This window comes from Thunnus thynnus, chromosome 13 (genome assembly GCF_963924715.1).
Source record: "Thunnus thynnus chromosome 13, fThuThy2.1, whole genome shotgun sequence".
Classification (NCBI taxonomy): domain Eukaryota; kingdom Metazoa; phylum Chordata; class Actinopteri; order Scombriformes; family Scombridae; genus Thunnus; species Thunnus thynnus.
The window spans coordinates 7,062,852-7,078,767 of NC_089529.1; the positions used below are offsets into that span (position 1 = coordinate 7,062,852).

Consider the following 15,916-nt stretch of genomic DNA (forward strand, 5'->3'; position numbering starts at 1 on the left):
GCTTTCTCTTTTCTTTGTGATTTAGCTGGTGTTGGTGAAACCGGAGAAACTTCTCGCTGGACCGAGGAGGAGATGGAGGTCGCCAAAAAAGGTAGTGTTTCATTTCATTTCTCTCTCACTTTATCTCTCTGTCCTTCCTTTCTATCTCTGCGTTGCTGTGAATTTTTAAGATCTTTCCTTGCCCCCCTCCCCCCTCCCCCCACGCCTCCTCGACTTTCTCTTTCCCTTCTGATTATCTGATGTTGCTTCGCCCTGCCTGTTTCTTACATGCACACAGGAATGAATGTGCACATGCATCCACACAAATAGAAACTTGTACTGGTGCTTTACTGGAAGTTGTCAGAGACCCATGAAAGGTTTCAGGGAGTTTTTTTTTTTTCCGTTTAGCTGCACTGCTCTGCTGGCTTCTCAGAAGTGATCTATTAAGGCCATCCATGAAGCAACAGAGCGTGACAGTTGCAGCTTCCTCCAAAGATCACTATCTATTATTCACATTCGAACACTTTGTCAGACCATGGTCTCTTAAATTCTTCGAAATATTTATTGCATACTGTGCTTGCTCTTACGCCCTGATCAGACAGAACGCTTTTTAGCAGCCTGTGCCAGCTTTTTCTAATTGTTTTCAATGAGAGTGAAGCTTTTTGCTCGTTGCTTTTGTGTTGCTGAGCGCCTGGCGTTTTTGTGCTCTGTGCGCCTCGTGTTTTTTTGCAGGAGCGCCCTGAACGCCTCGAGTTGAAAAAACTTCAACTCAGAGCAGAGCAAAGTGCCCAACGTCATTTGCGTTTTTCCCATTGTCCAATCAGATGAATTGAGAGGCAGGTGGTGATTTGGTGGTTGCCTAGCAACAATTAAAAAAAAAAAAAAAAAAAAGACGCGGCAAGCTGCTTTTTTTTTTTTTTTTAAATTGTAAGACAAAAAAGTCAGTGCGGTGTGTCTCACCTTTTGCAACCTGCAAAAAGCGTTCTGTCTGATTGGGACCTTAGACTGTACTGCTTCGGTCATTAGTCAGGTCATATGCCATTCAAGCGTGCCCCCTCTACCCTTTTTGCTTTGTGGCTTTGTTGGTATGGGCTCTTCCGTGAGTGCCCCAAGACCCATAGACTGGAGGGAGTAAATGAAAGGATTAATGGGGATTAATTAAGACTCTCTCGGGTAGAGATTTGCTCCCTTAACAAAAAAACGTTGCTGCTATGATCTCCTCAGGCATTCAGACCTCTATGCCAGATATGTCCGTGGATTAGTGTACCACAAGGAGACCTGCACGACCTCTTGTAGTTATATGACAAAGCAGGTTCAGAAATCACTTTTATGCTATGCGGTCACGCATGGCTGGTCATGCGAGCACAGTGAACACCGTTCCCTTCTACAAGTCACAGTTGTAAACTGTTGATCTGTATAAGTCTCTGTTTTAATATAAGGCTTTCACATCCCAGCCCTCGTAGTTTCAATCAATCTATCAAGTTTCCCCTCAGGGGGAAGGAACAAAGCTCTATGAGGGGAAATTGAAAAGAACCGTTCTCTGTTGTCGTTGGTGCAATTTCACACCTGCAATCTAATTGAACTGTTATGAACCAGCTAGAACTATACTTTACACATTTGTTGTTATTTTTCATTGATTCAGTCATACTCTAAAGCAAGTCCGAAATATAATAGATCAACATCAAGCTTTCCTGAGCAAACAAGATCTTGCATATCCAACTTATATATTACAGCCTAATAGTGATATTTTTAGGGTTGCTCATACTTTTCTTTTACATTATCTTGATTTGTTTGCATGCAAACAGTGAAGTTTGAGATATTACGGCTCCAGACAAAGACACTTGCTGCAAATACATTATTTTGACAAAAAAATTTTTTAGAACACCTTACAACATAATGCATCTACTGTAACATTACCAGGACGTGATCTAATACATGACCATAGATATTATTCCACTCCTCAAGCTTCACAAATGCAGCTTTGTAGTGCAGAGTTGTTACATTGAATCACATTGAGAGGTATTCCTTACAATACTACTATATATATATATATATGTATACCAAATCAAGACTTAAGACTTAAGATAAAATCGACTTAACTCTGTCAAGGACTTTTGTCAAGGATGTGTGCGCAATATGAATTGGTAGATTGTTGCCATGGTAATACTGTAATACTAATACTGCCAGCTCTAACTCTTGTCAGAGCTGGCAGGATCGAAGAAGTTAAACATGTGATCATTTAGCTCGATAATTTCTCAGTTTCTGTGTCACTCTATTTACTGTTGCATCACGAGTATCACGTCATTCGTCATGTGACAACAGTGTCAGGACGGTTGAGTAACCAAGCGTAAAGATTTAGACAATTAAATCTTTAGAAAAGCTTTTAGATATGAAGGTGAAGGTAGGGGCACCACAACAAGAACTATTGCCTGTTGAATGTGTTGCGTGCAGTGCTATGAAACATTTGGGAACACCGTGAAGGTTATTTGGAGGTTCCTGCTGACAGTGATCGTGACATGCAAGAACGTTTTTGTGTACTTTCATGGCTGCTCGATGAAGTTGGAGAAGAGAGAATTCCTACACACTGTCCTTTTACTTGCAATAAACTTTATTAACGATACAATGTTTTGTTCAGGTTTTTACCTGATTTTTCAAAGTCTTTTTTTAACTTATTTTTTATTAAGTTTATTGCAAGTAAAAGGACAATGTGCAGGAATTCTCTCCTCTCTTGCCTACGGATATTTCCTCCTACGCACCTGCCTATAAGAAACTGAAGATGTGCATGAGCATTTACAGTTAGGATGCTAAATGAAGTTGCCATAGTGGTCGAAACAGAATGAGGCTACATGGAGATCTGAGAGTGTAAGCAGCTTAACTTGTGTGTATGGCTAGGAGCTGTTAGTATATGCTGTCTTTAGGTGTCTACTATATGTCACCAGATACACAAGACCATCCTGCCTGACATTATTTAATTGTCTGCAGGTTTAGATAACTCCAAATGAGACATGAGTCTGGACAGTCCTAATGCCCTCATTCCCTTATTTAACTGCAGCAGTAATGGTGCTTTGTGTTTAGCTCTGTGGTGATTTGTCAAGCTGCCAGTATCCCTCATCTCAGTCGGGCTGAGAGGGAGGGGAGGTCACGGGGGTTACAGGATTTAGAGAAAAGACGCCCTAATGTCAAAGGTAAATGGCAGTCTTCCGGTTCACTGCTGCTCGGCAGAGTTGTTTCAAAGTGTTTTGAGACGATCAAAGCTGATTGTGTGCTCGGCTTAGAGTTGATCAGGATAGGGAAGACCATCGGCAAACCACAGGGAGTATAGTGTAAATTTGCAGTAATACCAAAAGTTTGCCCTCAATAATATTAATAACAACAACTACAGCAGCTTTTGATTCTTAATAGAGACCATTAAGAATTCATAGAGATCGTCTTCTTGAATCATAGTTATGGCACTGACGCAGCATGAAGCAATAATTGGAAATAAAAGGATAAAATGTCAAAGTATGTCCGTGTCAAACTAGGTTTTTACGGCTTGGCTATACCACTCGGCTGTTCCTTTTAGATACCTTCACTTCTGTTTAATCCTGTTTAAATACAGTGGATGAAATCATTTTAATTAGTCTGAGTAGTTCAGTATAGACTTAGCTTATATTATCAGACATGACAAGTGATTTCAGCCTAATTAATTTGTATCCTATTAAGCGTAAATCTTAAATAGTGAATTGCCTCTCTTTGTCCTGCACCAGGGCTAGTTGAGCACGGCCGAAACTGGACAGCCATCGCCAAAATGGTGGGCACCAAAAGTGAGGCTCAGTGCAAGAACTTCTATTTCAATTACAAGAGACGCCACAACCTGGACAACCTGCTCCAGCAGCATAAGCAGGTAAGCTAGTCGCTGTCATCTGCTCTCTGTTACGGTCTGTCATCGACAGACTGTTGTAACTATAATTCACTGTGTCTCTCTGGTTCCCAGGACACACGGCGGGCTCGTGCTGATAGGTCTCAAGGTGAAGGTCTAGCCACACCATCACCTGATGATGATGATGAGGACAACGCAGATGACAGTGAAGGTCAGTGAGATGGATGATAGGTAGCATGTGAACATCGTTGAACACACACAGACACACACACACACACACGCCCAAACTCATTTGTTTTGGATTTCTCATCCTGTTTATCGGAGGTGCGAGTCCTAGAGCAAACTGGGTGAAGGATATACAGCAAGCTGGTGTTTGTATCCATCTTTTTGTCCTTGCCTATAGCTTGTGGAGCTTCATTACTAAGTGTTAAGTAAAGAGGACAAAGAGAGCAAGTATTCAGTGATAAGTACAGTGGAAAGCAGGGAAGACTAAAATGCCCTCTGAATTGTCATATAGGATTTTATTTGACTTGATGGCAACGTGCTTGCTCTCGTCTGGCCGTAGTTTTTAACGAGAGGAAAAAAAAAAAAGGATCAAATGAAAAAGAGCGACGGGGGGGGGGAGAGGAAGAGATAAAAGATATGAACTAATTCTGACTACATGGGCGCCTGTTGCATAACAGTTCTTGGCTTTGAAGACTCAAGAAAGCCTGCTCTTTGAACACAAAGTGCTGGTCCACTTGTTTGATCCAGCAAGCCTGCCTGTCTATCCACCTCCCTCCTCTCCAGAAGCCCTTATCTTTGCTGGCATTACACGGTGAAGGAATCCAACTGTGAAAAAGATACAGTGTTACCTACAGAGACAGATTATTGTGGATGTTGTATGATTAGCGCTGAATAGTACTGGTTTATAAAATCGGTTCACAAGTTTTGTTTTTTTAACAACAATTCGATTTAATGTTTGTTTCCCAGTTGTCACGCTTAGCAGAGCTCTATATCATTTAAACAGCCTCCACTTCACATGATAGCAATGGCGACAGCAGGAGGTCACAAGGCTTTCTGTCATGTTTATTTGACTTTCTCTCTGTCTCATGGAAACCCAAACTGCTCTTTAGAGGCCTTGGTGACCTGCAGCTTGTGGATCACACATAATACACATTCTACAGTAGACCACATAAAACCAGAGGGAGGCATTAGCACAGCTCTATTAACATGTGCTCACAAGCATTGTGATGTTTGTCGTTTGGATGTTTAGTAATGCCACGTCTCTGATTTTAGTTTGATACATTTAATGCATCTGCAAATTGTTTTTGCATAGACATAGCATCTGGACTACCATCACCATGGCAACCACTGCAGCGCTAGACAATATGCAAACCAACAGAGGCATAGAGATTTTTTTAAATACACAGTTTTTATCGGAGTAAATGTTTCCTTATTACTTATAAGTTGCAGTTTGTTCAGTGTCTTGTCGGACACTGAACTGTGTGTGTGTGACATCAGAGATATCTAAAATCAAGTGTAAAAGAAACAAATGATTAGTTTTTATCTTGAAAAGCTGTTTTGCTCTATCTTGGAGGCCTTGGTCTTAACATAAGCAGACCTTAATGATATAAAGCAAGATAATTGAATAAACAAAAAATGGTCATAGATTAGATACAGTAGGAACTCGCCAATACGTTTGTGCCAAATGAAAACGTGATGATGGATAAATTCTGGAGGGATTTCTAGGAAAGAAATGTTTTAGGCATAAATTCGCAGCAACTTTATCAGTTAACAGTCCTCATGTCAAATTTCTGCTTCTCTCACATGTATTTTGGAGATGAGCAAGTATGAGTTTGTCTCAAAGTTTGTTGCTGGTCAGGTCTGTATAACAAACTGCAGCTGATGTTAACACAGTGTTTGCATCTTTTTTGGATTATTACATGGAGCCTGTGTGATGGTGGCCATGTTTCTCTGGGGTTATTTATTGATTCATAAACATGTTCAAATATGTTTTGTTTTTTTTACAGAAGTCAGTATGTAGATATTTAAAATGATTCTATATAAGGTGTCTTTTATTTAAATGGAGTTAAATTTGGCCTGAAAGTCTTGTTAAAGACTGCCTATAAATTCCTCAGTGTTTGATGCATTGTATGTCACGTTATAATTCGTCTTCTTTTGCTTCCTTAGGTGGTGACAACAGCTCTGATACAGAGAGCGCCCCCTCCCCCTCTCAGGCTGACTCCTCAAAGTCTGGTGACTCCAAGAGGGCAGACAGCGCTGCAGGAGATGCTCAGTTCTCAGACCAGGACAAAGGTCAGGCCAGCAATGGAAAGGCCCTGGAGCCCTCATATGGAGAACTCTGTGTCAAGGAAGAGAAAAGCCCTGAGAGTGAGACTGGATCTCAGGAGGAAAGGGCCAGGATGGCTTCCTATGCAGGCTCACTGCATCCCAAAACCGAACCTCAGGATGTGGACATGAAGACCGGAGAGGTTCAGGTCAAGATGGAGCCTGAGATCAAGGAGAAAGGAGAAAAGGGAGATCATGGCGAGAGGCATAGGGAGCTCCACTCAGATAATGACTCCAGCGCCACCTGCAGTGCTGACGAGGATGTGGAAGCAGAGCCTGAAAGACAGAGGTGTGTTTTTCCATTACTGCTGCATTCATGTTCTCATTTTGACACTACGTAATTGTGTTTTTTTATAAGTACAGGACATAAGTGTTCATGATTCATGCTTCCTTGTGCCTCTGCAGAATATTCTCCATGGAAAAGCCTTCCTTGCTCACCCCTCCAGGCTCGGTACTGGTGTCCTCACCCAAGCAAACCCAACTCAACATCCAGCAGCTGCAGCAGCGGGCAGCTGCCATCCCACCCATGGTTAGTCACGGTTTCAGGTTGATTCATTTAGACTGGCACGGAGGCAGGCAGCAGGTTGAAAGAATGCCCACACCATTTCCCACTTCAGTCATTATCAGCAACGTGATAAGATTAGAAACTATAGGCCAACACATTCAGCCTTTAAATTACTAAGCAGTTATGTAGTATTTACCCATCAGTTCCATCATGTCCTGCGTTGACAGTGTGTCCCGTTTTGGGATCTGCAAATCTGGATATTTTATCTCCCAGGGTCTTTATTTAAGTGTAAGATGTATAGTCTTTCTTTTATGTTGTGTCTTTTATCCATCAAAAGTAAACTTTTAAAGATAAGCAGGGAAATGCATTTACATCTCACTTATTCCAACTCATCTGGACATTTTCCCTCCTCTACTCCTCTAGGTGCCTGGTCCTTTTGGCCCTGGTGGTGTGCCCATCAGTGGCTTTGCCATGTTGCAGCACCAGATTAAAGCAGTGCATGAGTCGGCGCATCAGGAGGAGAAGCAGAGGCAGGATCAGGGAGACCTAGAGCGCAGGCCCCCCTTCACCTGCAGCCCCACCATACTAGACAGAGATGGTAAGAGAACAAGCACTATCCTCATTCTGTCCTCATCTCCCCTTCCTCCTGTTCATCGTTCCGTCAACCTTGTTCCCTGTCGCTGCTAGCAGTGGACTATTTATAGCTAATGCATTTTTTAGGCCTTTTTTTTTTTTTTTTTTTTTTTTTTTTTTTTAAGGAAACGTTTGAGGGTGATCTGGACTGTCATAATGTGGTTCAGCCTGAGCCAAGACAAAGAAGTTAGCTGACCCTATTTTACATTTGATGCAAACACTGAGCTGAAGCCTGCGTTGATGCGTTTTTTTGAATCGTCTTTGGATGAAGAAGGGGATTGTGGTGTTTTTTGAAGTTGTATGACTTGAGTGTGTCAGAGAAGGACACTTTCTGCTTCTGGGCAGTCAGACATAGTTCAGCCACTGAACATCAGAAGGGAGAGTGGTAAAGTCACTAGGCAAGCTGCATTATGGCTTGATTTTTTTTTTCTCGCAAAGCTTTTAGCACCTTTTAGTCGGTGTGTTGTGAAAAGACAAGCAGCTGTCACTAAGCTGCTGAGCTTTGACATAAGATATTTATTACATAGGTTTCAGCAGGTGTGTGTCCAGGTGGCTGTGTTAGTTGTACAGGCCCGTCCAGTCTAGGTCAGCTCGATGCTCACTGGCATTGAGTTCTTGTTTTAATAGTGGTTGTCTTCCCTTTGTCCTTATGCCTGTGTACTGCAGGTAAGCCCTTACCCTACATGCCTTATGACATGATGTTGGCTCTGGACCAGGAGACCCTCTCTGGTCGGCCAGGCTCTCCCTACAGACTCTCCCCCAGGGAGCTGAGCAAGGCCTCACCCCAGCCTGACCCCAACGCCCCCAATGCATCCCGCTACAGTGTGCCACCAGGTAAAAGCACACATCTTCACCACCTCCTCCTCCCCCTTCTTGTCTGCTCTGTCCCAGACTTCCCCATCACCATCCTCCCTTCCCTTGCTGATACAAATTAGCCTCGCCTGACTCCCAAGGAGTCTTGTTTTTGACAATGGACACATTTTTCTGACTCTGTTGGCAATATAGTTATATTTGAATGCAGTATGACATGTTTTAATATCTATATTTTTACTCTCACAGGCTATTCTATATCTCACAGATATGTGTATCTGTGTATCACAGATACACAGATTTTTAACATTCAGGCGGTTTTTACGGTATCACTTTTTTTTTTTTGCACAACTGTACCTTTAATGTAGGTTTATAGTGGCTTATTCTACTGTAGGAGTACATAGAGTTTACATGAATTGCTTCAACAGTTAGTTTCTGAGTCTGAAAGTAAACACAGGAACTAGCTGCTTGTAGAAGCATTATGGCTAATTGCATAGAGATCTTTATCCGGGGCAATTTGCCGGGTAACCAAACCACCCACATATTTATCCACGCACGCTGTTTTGTTTACATGTACGAGGCTCACTTTCACTGCGGTTAGACTGTAATGAAACTTAAAAAAATGAATGCAATGACAGATTATCCCACGGACTATTATGAGGACAATCATGAGTCATTTAACTTTGAATGCCCAAGCATATTTATTTGAGCCGGAGTTCACAGAGAGGAGATAAAACAACTTGAAAGAAGAAAAACGAAGAATGGAACCAAAAGGGCAAAAGGACTGTAAGGAAAGTCAGCGTATATCAGCGGTTACCTCAGAGAAACTCCTGGTGTTCCTGCTCTCCTGAAGAGGAAAACTTTTTCTGCAGAGTCGGACCTGTTGCTGCCAGACTTGGAAAATCTAGAAGTGTCCACGGATGAGAGTAGTCCCAGCTGTGTAACTACTGCACATGGATTTACAGCGTTTATCAATATTGTCATCCTGGAGACTGTTTCACCTGGAAGAAAAGAGCAAAGCTGGCTGGACCAAACGTTCAGTTCCACGTGATAGGAAAAATGTGATTTCAACACATAACTGTTTGAGGAATTACAGTAATCAAGTCTCTATCATTCAGCTTTGTGTGTATCTTTGTCATTTTATCCTTGCAATTTGGAAACTTGCAGACATGAACCATTTTATTTCATCTACTAAGTTACTAAGTTACTACTTCTCTAGCATGAACAGATGCTGAGCTATCTACAGCCTCAGAAGTAAACAAACCAACGTGAAAACTAACTTAGTGTCTTGTGCAGTTAGCCGTAATGCTGCTACAGGCGGCTAGTTCCTGTGTTTACTTTCGTTGGCAGGAGGCTGACAGAGGTTGCCCCGACAATCGTCATTATACGCGAGGTCTCGTGTCTCAATTTGAATCTACGGAGCTACCCGGCTAGCTAGAGAGCTGTACCCAGCTAGCTAGAGAGCTGTACCCAGCTAGCTAGAGAGCTGTACCCAGCAAGCCGTTCGGCTGTATAATTTGTAAATGTACAGTTATTAGTGTTACAAATTGTTGTGTGCCATGGTGTTTTTCCCTGTTAAAGAGAATTAATTGTAGGTTATTAACCGTTGTGTTATGAAGTTATAACCATTAGTAAGAAGGTTACACAGTTAGTAGTGGTCCCCTCTCAATATTCTCTACACAGCTTGTCCCGACTGTAGCGCTCTTTGCAGTGATTATATATTTTGCCACCTATTGAAGAGTTACGCCAATTATTTCAGCTATGCACCTGTATGGCAGTATATGAAAAATTCCTATCATACAGAAATTAAAAACGGTATACCAGATGAATTGGTATACTGCCCAGCACAAGTTGGAGCAGAGAGAATTGTTGTGGAGCTTTTATCCTTTAACTCTGGGTTCGGCAGTGTTTTAGAGCACTTGTGCATTTGATGAGTCAGGCTGAATTTCCTCTTTTCCAAAGGTATATGTACCCACATTGGGGTTATAGCATGTACAGGATGCATTTAGTCGATGTTTAGCTGGCATGAGAAATACATTTTGAAACCTCTGCTGCAGTTTCTCTTGAGTATTAAATCAGAAAAATGGTTGCAATAAATTATTTTCTTTTAGTTTTGTTCTGAGAATGTATCATTGTCTGTGCAGTTCTCATATTTAATATTAGGTGCTTGTGTGCACCTTTTATAAGAGTGTGTTGGATGCTTTTTGGTTTGTTGATGCATAACACTTTTTATAACAGGTAGCATTATTGACATATGCTTTTTAGGCCCTGCGGAGCCTGGATCCCTGCATGAGAGGAATGGACTGTGTGCTTGTACACGTGTACCAGTACAGTAGAGGTCAAACAAGAATGAGCCAGCTCTCTCTGGTATAATCACATACTAGAGAGACGCTTGGTGATTTTATAACTGCAGTGAGTACGTCAATGCATGAGTCAGATATTTTTGGTGTGTCCACCAGTAGCACACAGCTTGGCCCTTGCACAGCATTTTTCTTGTACCAAAAAGAGGCTGAGGTGGTGTGTGTGAATCACTGCCTATCAATAGTTGCCATTGTCATCATTTTTTGGTCTTTTTTTTGACATGACAGGATTGTCATGACAACAAAGTTGTCCTAGTTGCCCAAATTGTTATGATCCGTACATAAGGGTTTGAATGTGATGCCATTAATCATGGCCTAATGGTGTAAATGCAGGTTAAAAAAAACTTTTTTTGTAAAAACCACAGTAGTAGGCATCCGTCCGTCAGTGCTGACTATGGATTGCGCCTGAAGGGTCGTCAGTTTTTGTTGCATTGGCGATTGTGGCTGTGCAGCCTCACTCTGGAGTGGCTGTCTCTTCTGCAGTTAGCACAGATGAATGGAGAGGGGCCTGGCACAGGAGTGGTGGCTGCTGCTCACAGTTAAAACTATAAATTCATAACAAAATCTAAGATCACAATAGATTAAAAGTTGAAAAGGAAAAAGTCTTAACTATATATAACATGCAGTAAAAAATTCAAAGCTGTGTGATAATAAAATAAAATCTTGTACTTTAGACAGAATGTAATGCATGAACATAGAGCAGCGACAATGACACAACATTATTATAATGAACAAATCCAAAAATAAATGATGGGCCACTACAACTCATAAAGGAGCACACATGGCTATAAATACATGTACCTGTTTAATACAGATGCTATGTTTTGTTGTTGTTTGGTGAATGAACCAGACACATACTACTGCACACTAAACTAAAAAACAGAAACCATCAAATAAGAGTTCCATATATACAGTACCAGTCAAAGTTTGGACACACCTTCCCATTCCCTTGAATGACAAACTTTGACTGATGCTCTTGCATTGGTAAATGTATTACATTTCAAGTCCAAATATCCTCTGTAGGTAGTTATTATGAATTATGAATCTTTCAATCATTACATTTAGCCCTGACTGGCAAACAAGCAGGGTTTAGTTTTACGACTACAGTGAATCCAACATCATTTTCTCCACTTTCAGCTGAATTCACTTCCTGTTCACTGAGTTTTTGTGGGACACAGACAGTGTTATTACGTCTGTGTCTGTGTTACGTAAATTATTAACCAGTTTTGATTTTGATGATCTTTTTTGATCTTTTGATGATAATTTTAATTTCATTGTTTCATTTGCCTGCAGTTATTGTAGTAAGATGTAGTACATTTACAGATTTAACTTTAGAGGACAGCTGTAAAGGAGAACATTTCCTTTTTTCTCCTTTTCTCCTCCCTAAGAGTCCATTGCTGCTGTTGGTCTGGAAATAACATTTGGACTAAAGTTTGAGTGTTTTTTTTGGACATTTTGGGTAAACATTTCACATGTCCTAACGAATTAGGCTGTTGTCCCTGATGGCGAGCTGCAGCATGAATGTTAATGTTTGACACACAGTCTCCCTGCATCCGGGATTTATAAATTCGTCATCAAGTGGCTTGTTTTCTTATCTGTCCCTGTATGAGCCAGCAGGATGATGACGTCAATGCCCGCTGGAGGAACTCTCACACATCCATTTGCATTTTTGATTTTATAGAGTGCAGAGCGTGAGGCGCGCTCCCTGCAGGGAGGTTACTCCCGGTCTGTGTGTGTATGTGTGTTTGTGGATTATGATCCATTTTGTCTACTCAGCTTTCCCAGGAGACAGTAAAGCAGGCAGCAGGCATGCCAAAGTTATCTCAGGCTCAGGACAGGCTATTAACTGAGGTCTTGAATGCTTACTTCACCACTCAATGGAGTCTGTCAGAGTCGAGCTGAATATTTTATCATGCAGTCTTTGCTGGGAAATGGAGCTTAATGGAACCCTTAATGTTGGATGGATTGGTACTGAGTTGTCTGGCAGGCAGAAGACATTTAGAAGACGGGTTTAGGTTACTGTGTGAGCTGTTGATATGAGTTGTTTTGTAATTTTGGGGGGAGGGAAGTAATGATTAATTTGCTGTTCAGATAGGTATTTATTGTCCAAGTGTTAGCCAGTAATCAGTGATGTCTTCTTTTTTTTTTTTCTTTTTCATATTCCCACCAGTCCTCCACCCTGCCCCCAATCAGCTGGTCCAGAGTATGCCAGATGGAGTCCGCGTGACTTTCAGCAGACCCAGTCGACCCCCCAACATTCCCTCTCCTCCTCCACTCATTCCAACCACCAAGCCCACAGACAAGCCCTCCTTCATTCAAGGAGGCTCCATCTCGCAGGTAAGACACCAGAGGAATAATGGGAATGCTCAACTGGTGGACCTAGTGAAGCAACTGTCCTCTTACCTTTCTGCACCGCTGCCATTCACACCAGAGCTTTGACAAACCTGTGTTGGCATTTTTAAAAAAAGATAATTTTCATGTGAACTCTCATTTAGAATGAACACATCTGGGTTTGATGATGTTTTCCACAACAGACACCATGATGCACAAAATACTGTTCTGTCAACTACCAAACTTTTACCCAATTATCAAAGGAAGATTGTAATGCAATTTTAAACATTTATATGGTTATACAGTTAGTTAAATTATTATATGCCATCCCTTGTAAGTTATACTCCCAGAAAATTGACCCAAAGACTTGTAGCAACATGATAGATGTGGAGCGGCGTAACCCAGATTTCAACCGTGATCCATAATAGAAACAATTTGATGGGTTGACCCAGTTGGCTTGATTATTTCTACCAAGGTATCTTGGGTCCCAAGGCCATTGTCAAATAGTCATTAGTCAGGGATATGAAGACTTTTTGATTTGTTTATTAGCTGTTATCACATCATTGTAAATGATTTACTGTAACACATAAAAGATTATCAACATAATTTGACACCAATTTCACCATGGTTTTTTTTCACAGTGTTCACCATGTGAACACAGTGACCTGACCTGGAAATGTGTTCTTTGCTTTTTCAGGGAACTCCTGGCACATACCTGCCGTCCCACGCTGTCTATGGGCCAGATGGGACTAAGAGCACTGTGGGCTCCATCTCTCTGGGTCTGCCTCGGCAACAGGATCCCAATAAGCCTGGTAGGACAGCAGACAGTCACATTACTACACTATATTGTCACTGTGAAGTTTAAACAGACTCGACAACAGTCAAATGAAATCAATCCTGACATAATAACAAGAGCAGACCTGTATGTAGGTAGGCAGACATTAAGTACCACTTCCGAGGGATTATTATAATTTGAAGGCCATAAAGCTCCATCTCTCTGCATCATAACGATTTTCTATAGCCAGCTTTAATTGTATAATGGATATTTAACCAGTGTTCAAACAAATTTAAAGATAGATGAGTCACTAATGGTATACATAAAATCTTCTGCATACTTTTTGCCAATTGTTGTGGTGACTAAAAAGTAAGCTTCATCCATCCATCCATCATCTCATAAAGAAAGGGAGAACATGGATTAGAATAACCTTTTAATCTGATATCACATGTATATTGTCGACCAGGATTGCATCCACTTTTTGTGAATCTGTGTCTTTGCTGTCAGTTGCGTAATGTTAATACGTCAAAGGAGATTGTTCTGGACAATCAAGGATATGTTGACTACAAGAGAAGGTTGATGATTAAAATATCCTTTGGGTCTTTGAAGCACAATTCTGTTGTGTTACTCCAGAACTGACAGAAAGTGAGGCACTAGTCTAGATCAAAAGCTATTTCTGCTCCGTGTGACACAGAAATGTCTGAACCTTTACACAGTGTCTCTCTGGTCTCTGATCAAAGGTTCTTACAACATACTACACCAATAGGAACTTATTGTCCCGTAGGGTAGTGGTCCTGCAGATAAAGCACTGGGGTACCTGATGTGAGGACTGGTAGTACAGGTTTTCCTGACCTGATCCTCTACGTCACTTTAGATGTTTTAATTATCTGTTTGCATAAAACTCACTCCTATAAATACCGTTGCTTCCAAAAATATAAGGTCATGTTTATCATATGTTTTGTTTGGAAGATCATGCTGTACAGCTATAATTCAAGCAGTGGGAAACTGTGTCACAACAAAAACAAAACATTGCCTGCAGGAATATATTTTTTGTGGTTTCAGTAACTTTTCCCCTATTTGTATTTTTTAAAATTTCAATCATGACACTTAAACCAGTATTACAACCAAAGCCAAACTTTTGGTGCAACTCCACTACATGAAACCAGCAGCACATGACTTAACTCTCCTTTTCCTCTTTCTACAACTCTCTCCAGGAGCTGCAGTTCCATCCATACAGGATGGCAGAGGCAACCCAGGGAAGGTGGGCGAGGGTCTGGCTTTCAGAGGATCAATCACTCAGGTAATGAATGATGAAATTATAGAAGCAGAAGCAGTAATTGGATAAATAACAGACACATTGTGCTTTTTCATTGGTCATATATGCTTTTTGTGTTACATTATATCTGTACTCTTTTCTAAAATAGGGCACACCAGCCCTGCCCCAGTCTAGCATTGCTGCTGATCTCCTGAAGGGCACAATCACCAAGCTGGCCACAGAGGACTTGAACAGCCCAGACAAGGCCAGAGGAGAACAGCTGGCTAAAGGTCATGTTGTCTTTGAAGGCAAGTGTGGACACATCGTCTCCTATGATGGTAAGTGCTTTGATTATTGATATACCAAATAACTGTTATGTATTTCTTCACCAAGCACACAAACCTGATCATGAATGTATGTGTCCAACAGCTATCAAGAACCCCAGGGAAAACACCCGCAGCCCCAGAACTGGCCATGAGCTGAAACGCACTTATGACATGATGGAGGGACCTATGGGCAGGGCACACCCTGGCAGGGAAGGAGCTCCATTTGAGGGTACTGCTCGTGTGTCAATGAGTATATTGTATGTGTCCTGGTTTGTTTGTTCTGTATCAGGATAGTGATTATACTTGTTTGTCTCTCAGGGCTGATTAGCAGAGCCTTGCCCAGAGAAGGACTCCATGGGGATTCTAAGGAAAGACCATTGATGACTGGATCTATCATGCAAGGTAGCCAATTGAAAAGCTCACCTCTTCTCTATAAGTCACACACTCACTGCTAGCATTGAATAATGTGAAAAGCTGAAATACTTTTCAAATCTTTCCAGGAACACCTAGAACCGCTGCAGAGACCTATGAAGATGCCATGAAATATGGAAAACAGATAAAGCGAGAGAGCCCACCAATCCGGTCCTTCGAAGGGGGTATTGGCAAGGGCAAGCCCTATGAGGGAATCAATACTATCAAAGAGATGGGACGCTCCATTCACGAAATACCCCGACAAGACCAGTCTGGCCAGGACCTCTGCAAGACCCCTGACTTGTCAGATAGGAGGGTGATGGAGGGCTCCATATCTCAGG

The 15,916-nt window shown here is 41.6% G+C and overlaps 1 protein-coding gene across 4 annotated transcripts in view; it reads left to right on the forward strand.

Annotated features, from left to right (window-relative positions):
* Positions 1 to 15,916, forward strand: part of ncor1 (nuclear receptor corepressor 1) — a 60,557-nt gene that overhangs the window by 34,652 nt on the left and 9,989 nt on the right. For 3 of the 4 annotated variants that reach the window (XM_067607540.1, XM_067607539.1, XM_067607541.1), the window contains exons 17-30: positions 26 to 91; positions 3,726 to 3,862; positions 3,953 to 4,049; positions 6,011 to 6,458; positions 6,575 to 6,698; positions 7,098 to 7,272; positions 7,974 to 8,141; positions 12,648 to 12,814; positions 13,506 to 13,620; positions 14,798 to 14,883; positions 15,008 to 15,176; positions 15,268 to 15,393; positions 15,483 to 15,566; positions 15,665 to 15,915. In XM_067607540.1, coding sequence (XP_067463641.1) covers positions 26 to 91; positions 3,726 to 3,862; positions 3,953 to 4,049; positions 6,011 to 6,458; positions 6,575 to 6,698; positions 7,098 to 7,272; positions 7,974 to 8,141; positions 12,648 to 12,814; positions 13,506 to 13,620; positions 14,798 to 14,883; positions 15,008 to 15,176; positions 15,268 to 15,393; positions 15,483 to 15,566; positions 15,665 to 15,915 — 2,213 coding nt within the window. The remainder of the gene's footprint in view (positions 1 to 25; positions 92 to 3,725; positions 3,863 to 3,952; positions 4,050 to 6,010; positions 6,459 to 6,574; positions 6,699 to 7,097; positions 7,273 to 7,973; positions 8,142 to 12,647; positions 12,815 to 13,505; positions 13,621 to 14,797; positions 14,884 to 15,007; positions 15,177 to 15,267; positions 15,394 to 15,482; positions 15,567 to 15,664; position 15,916) is intronic. The other variant, XM_067607542.1, reaches the window with a different exon arrangement.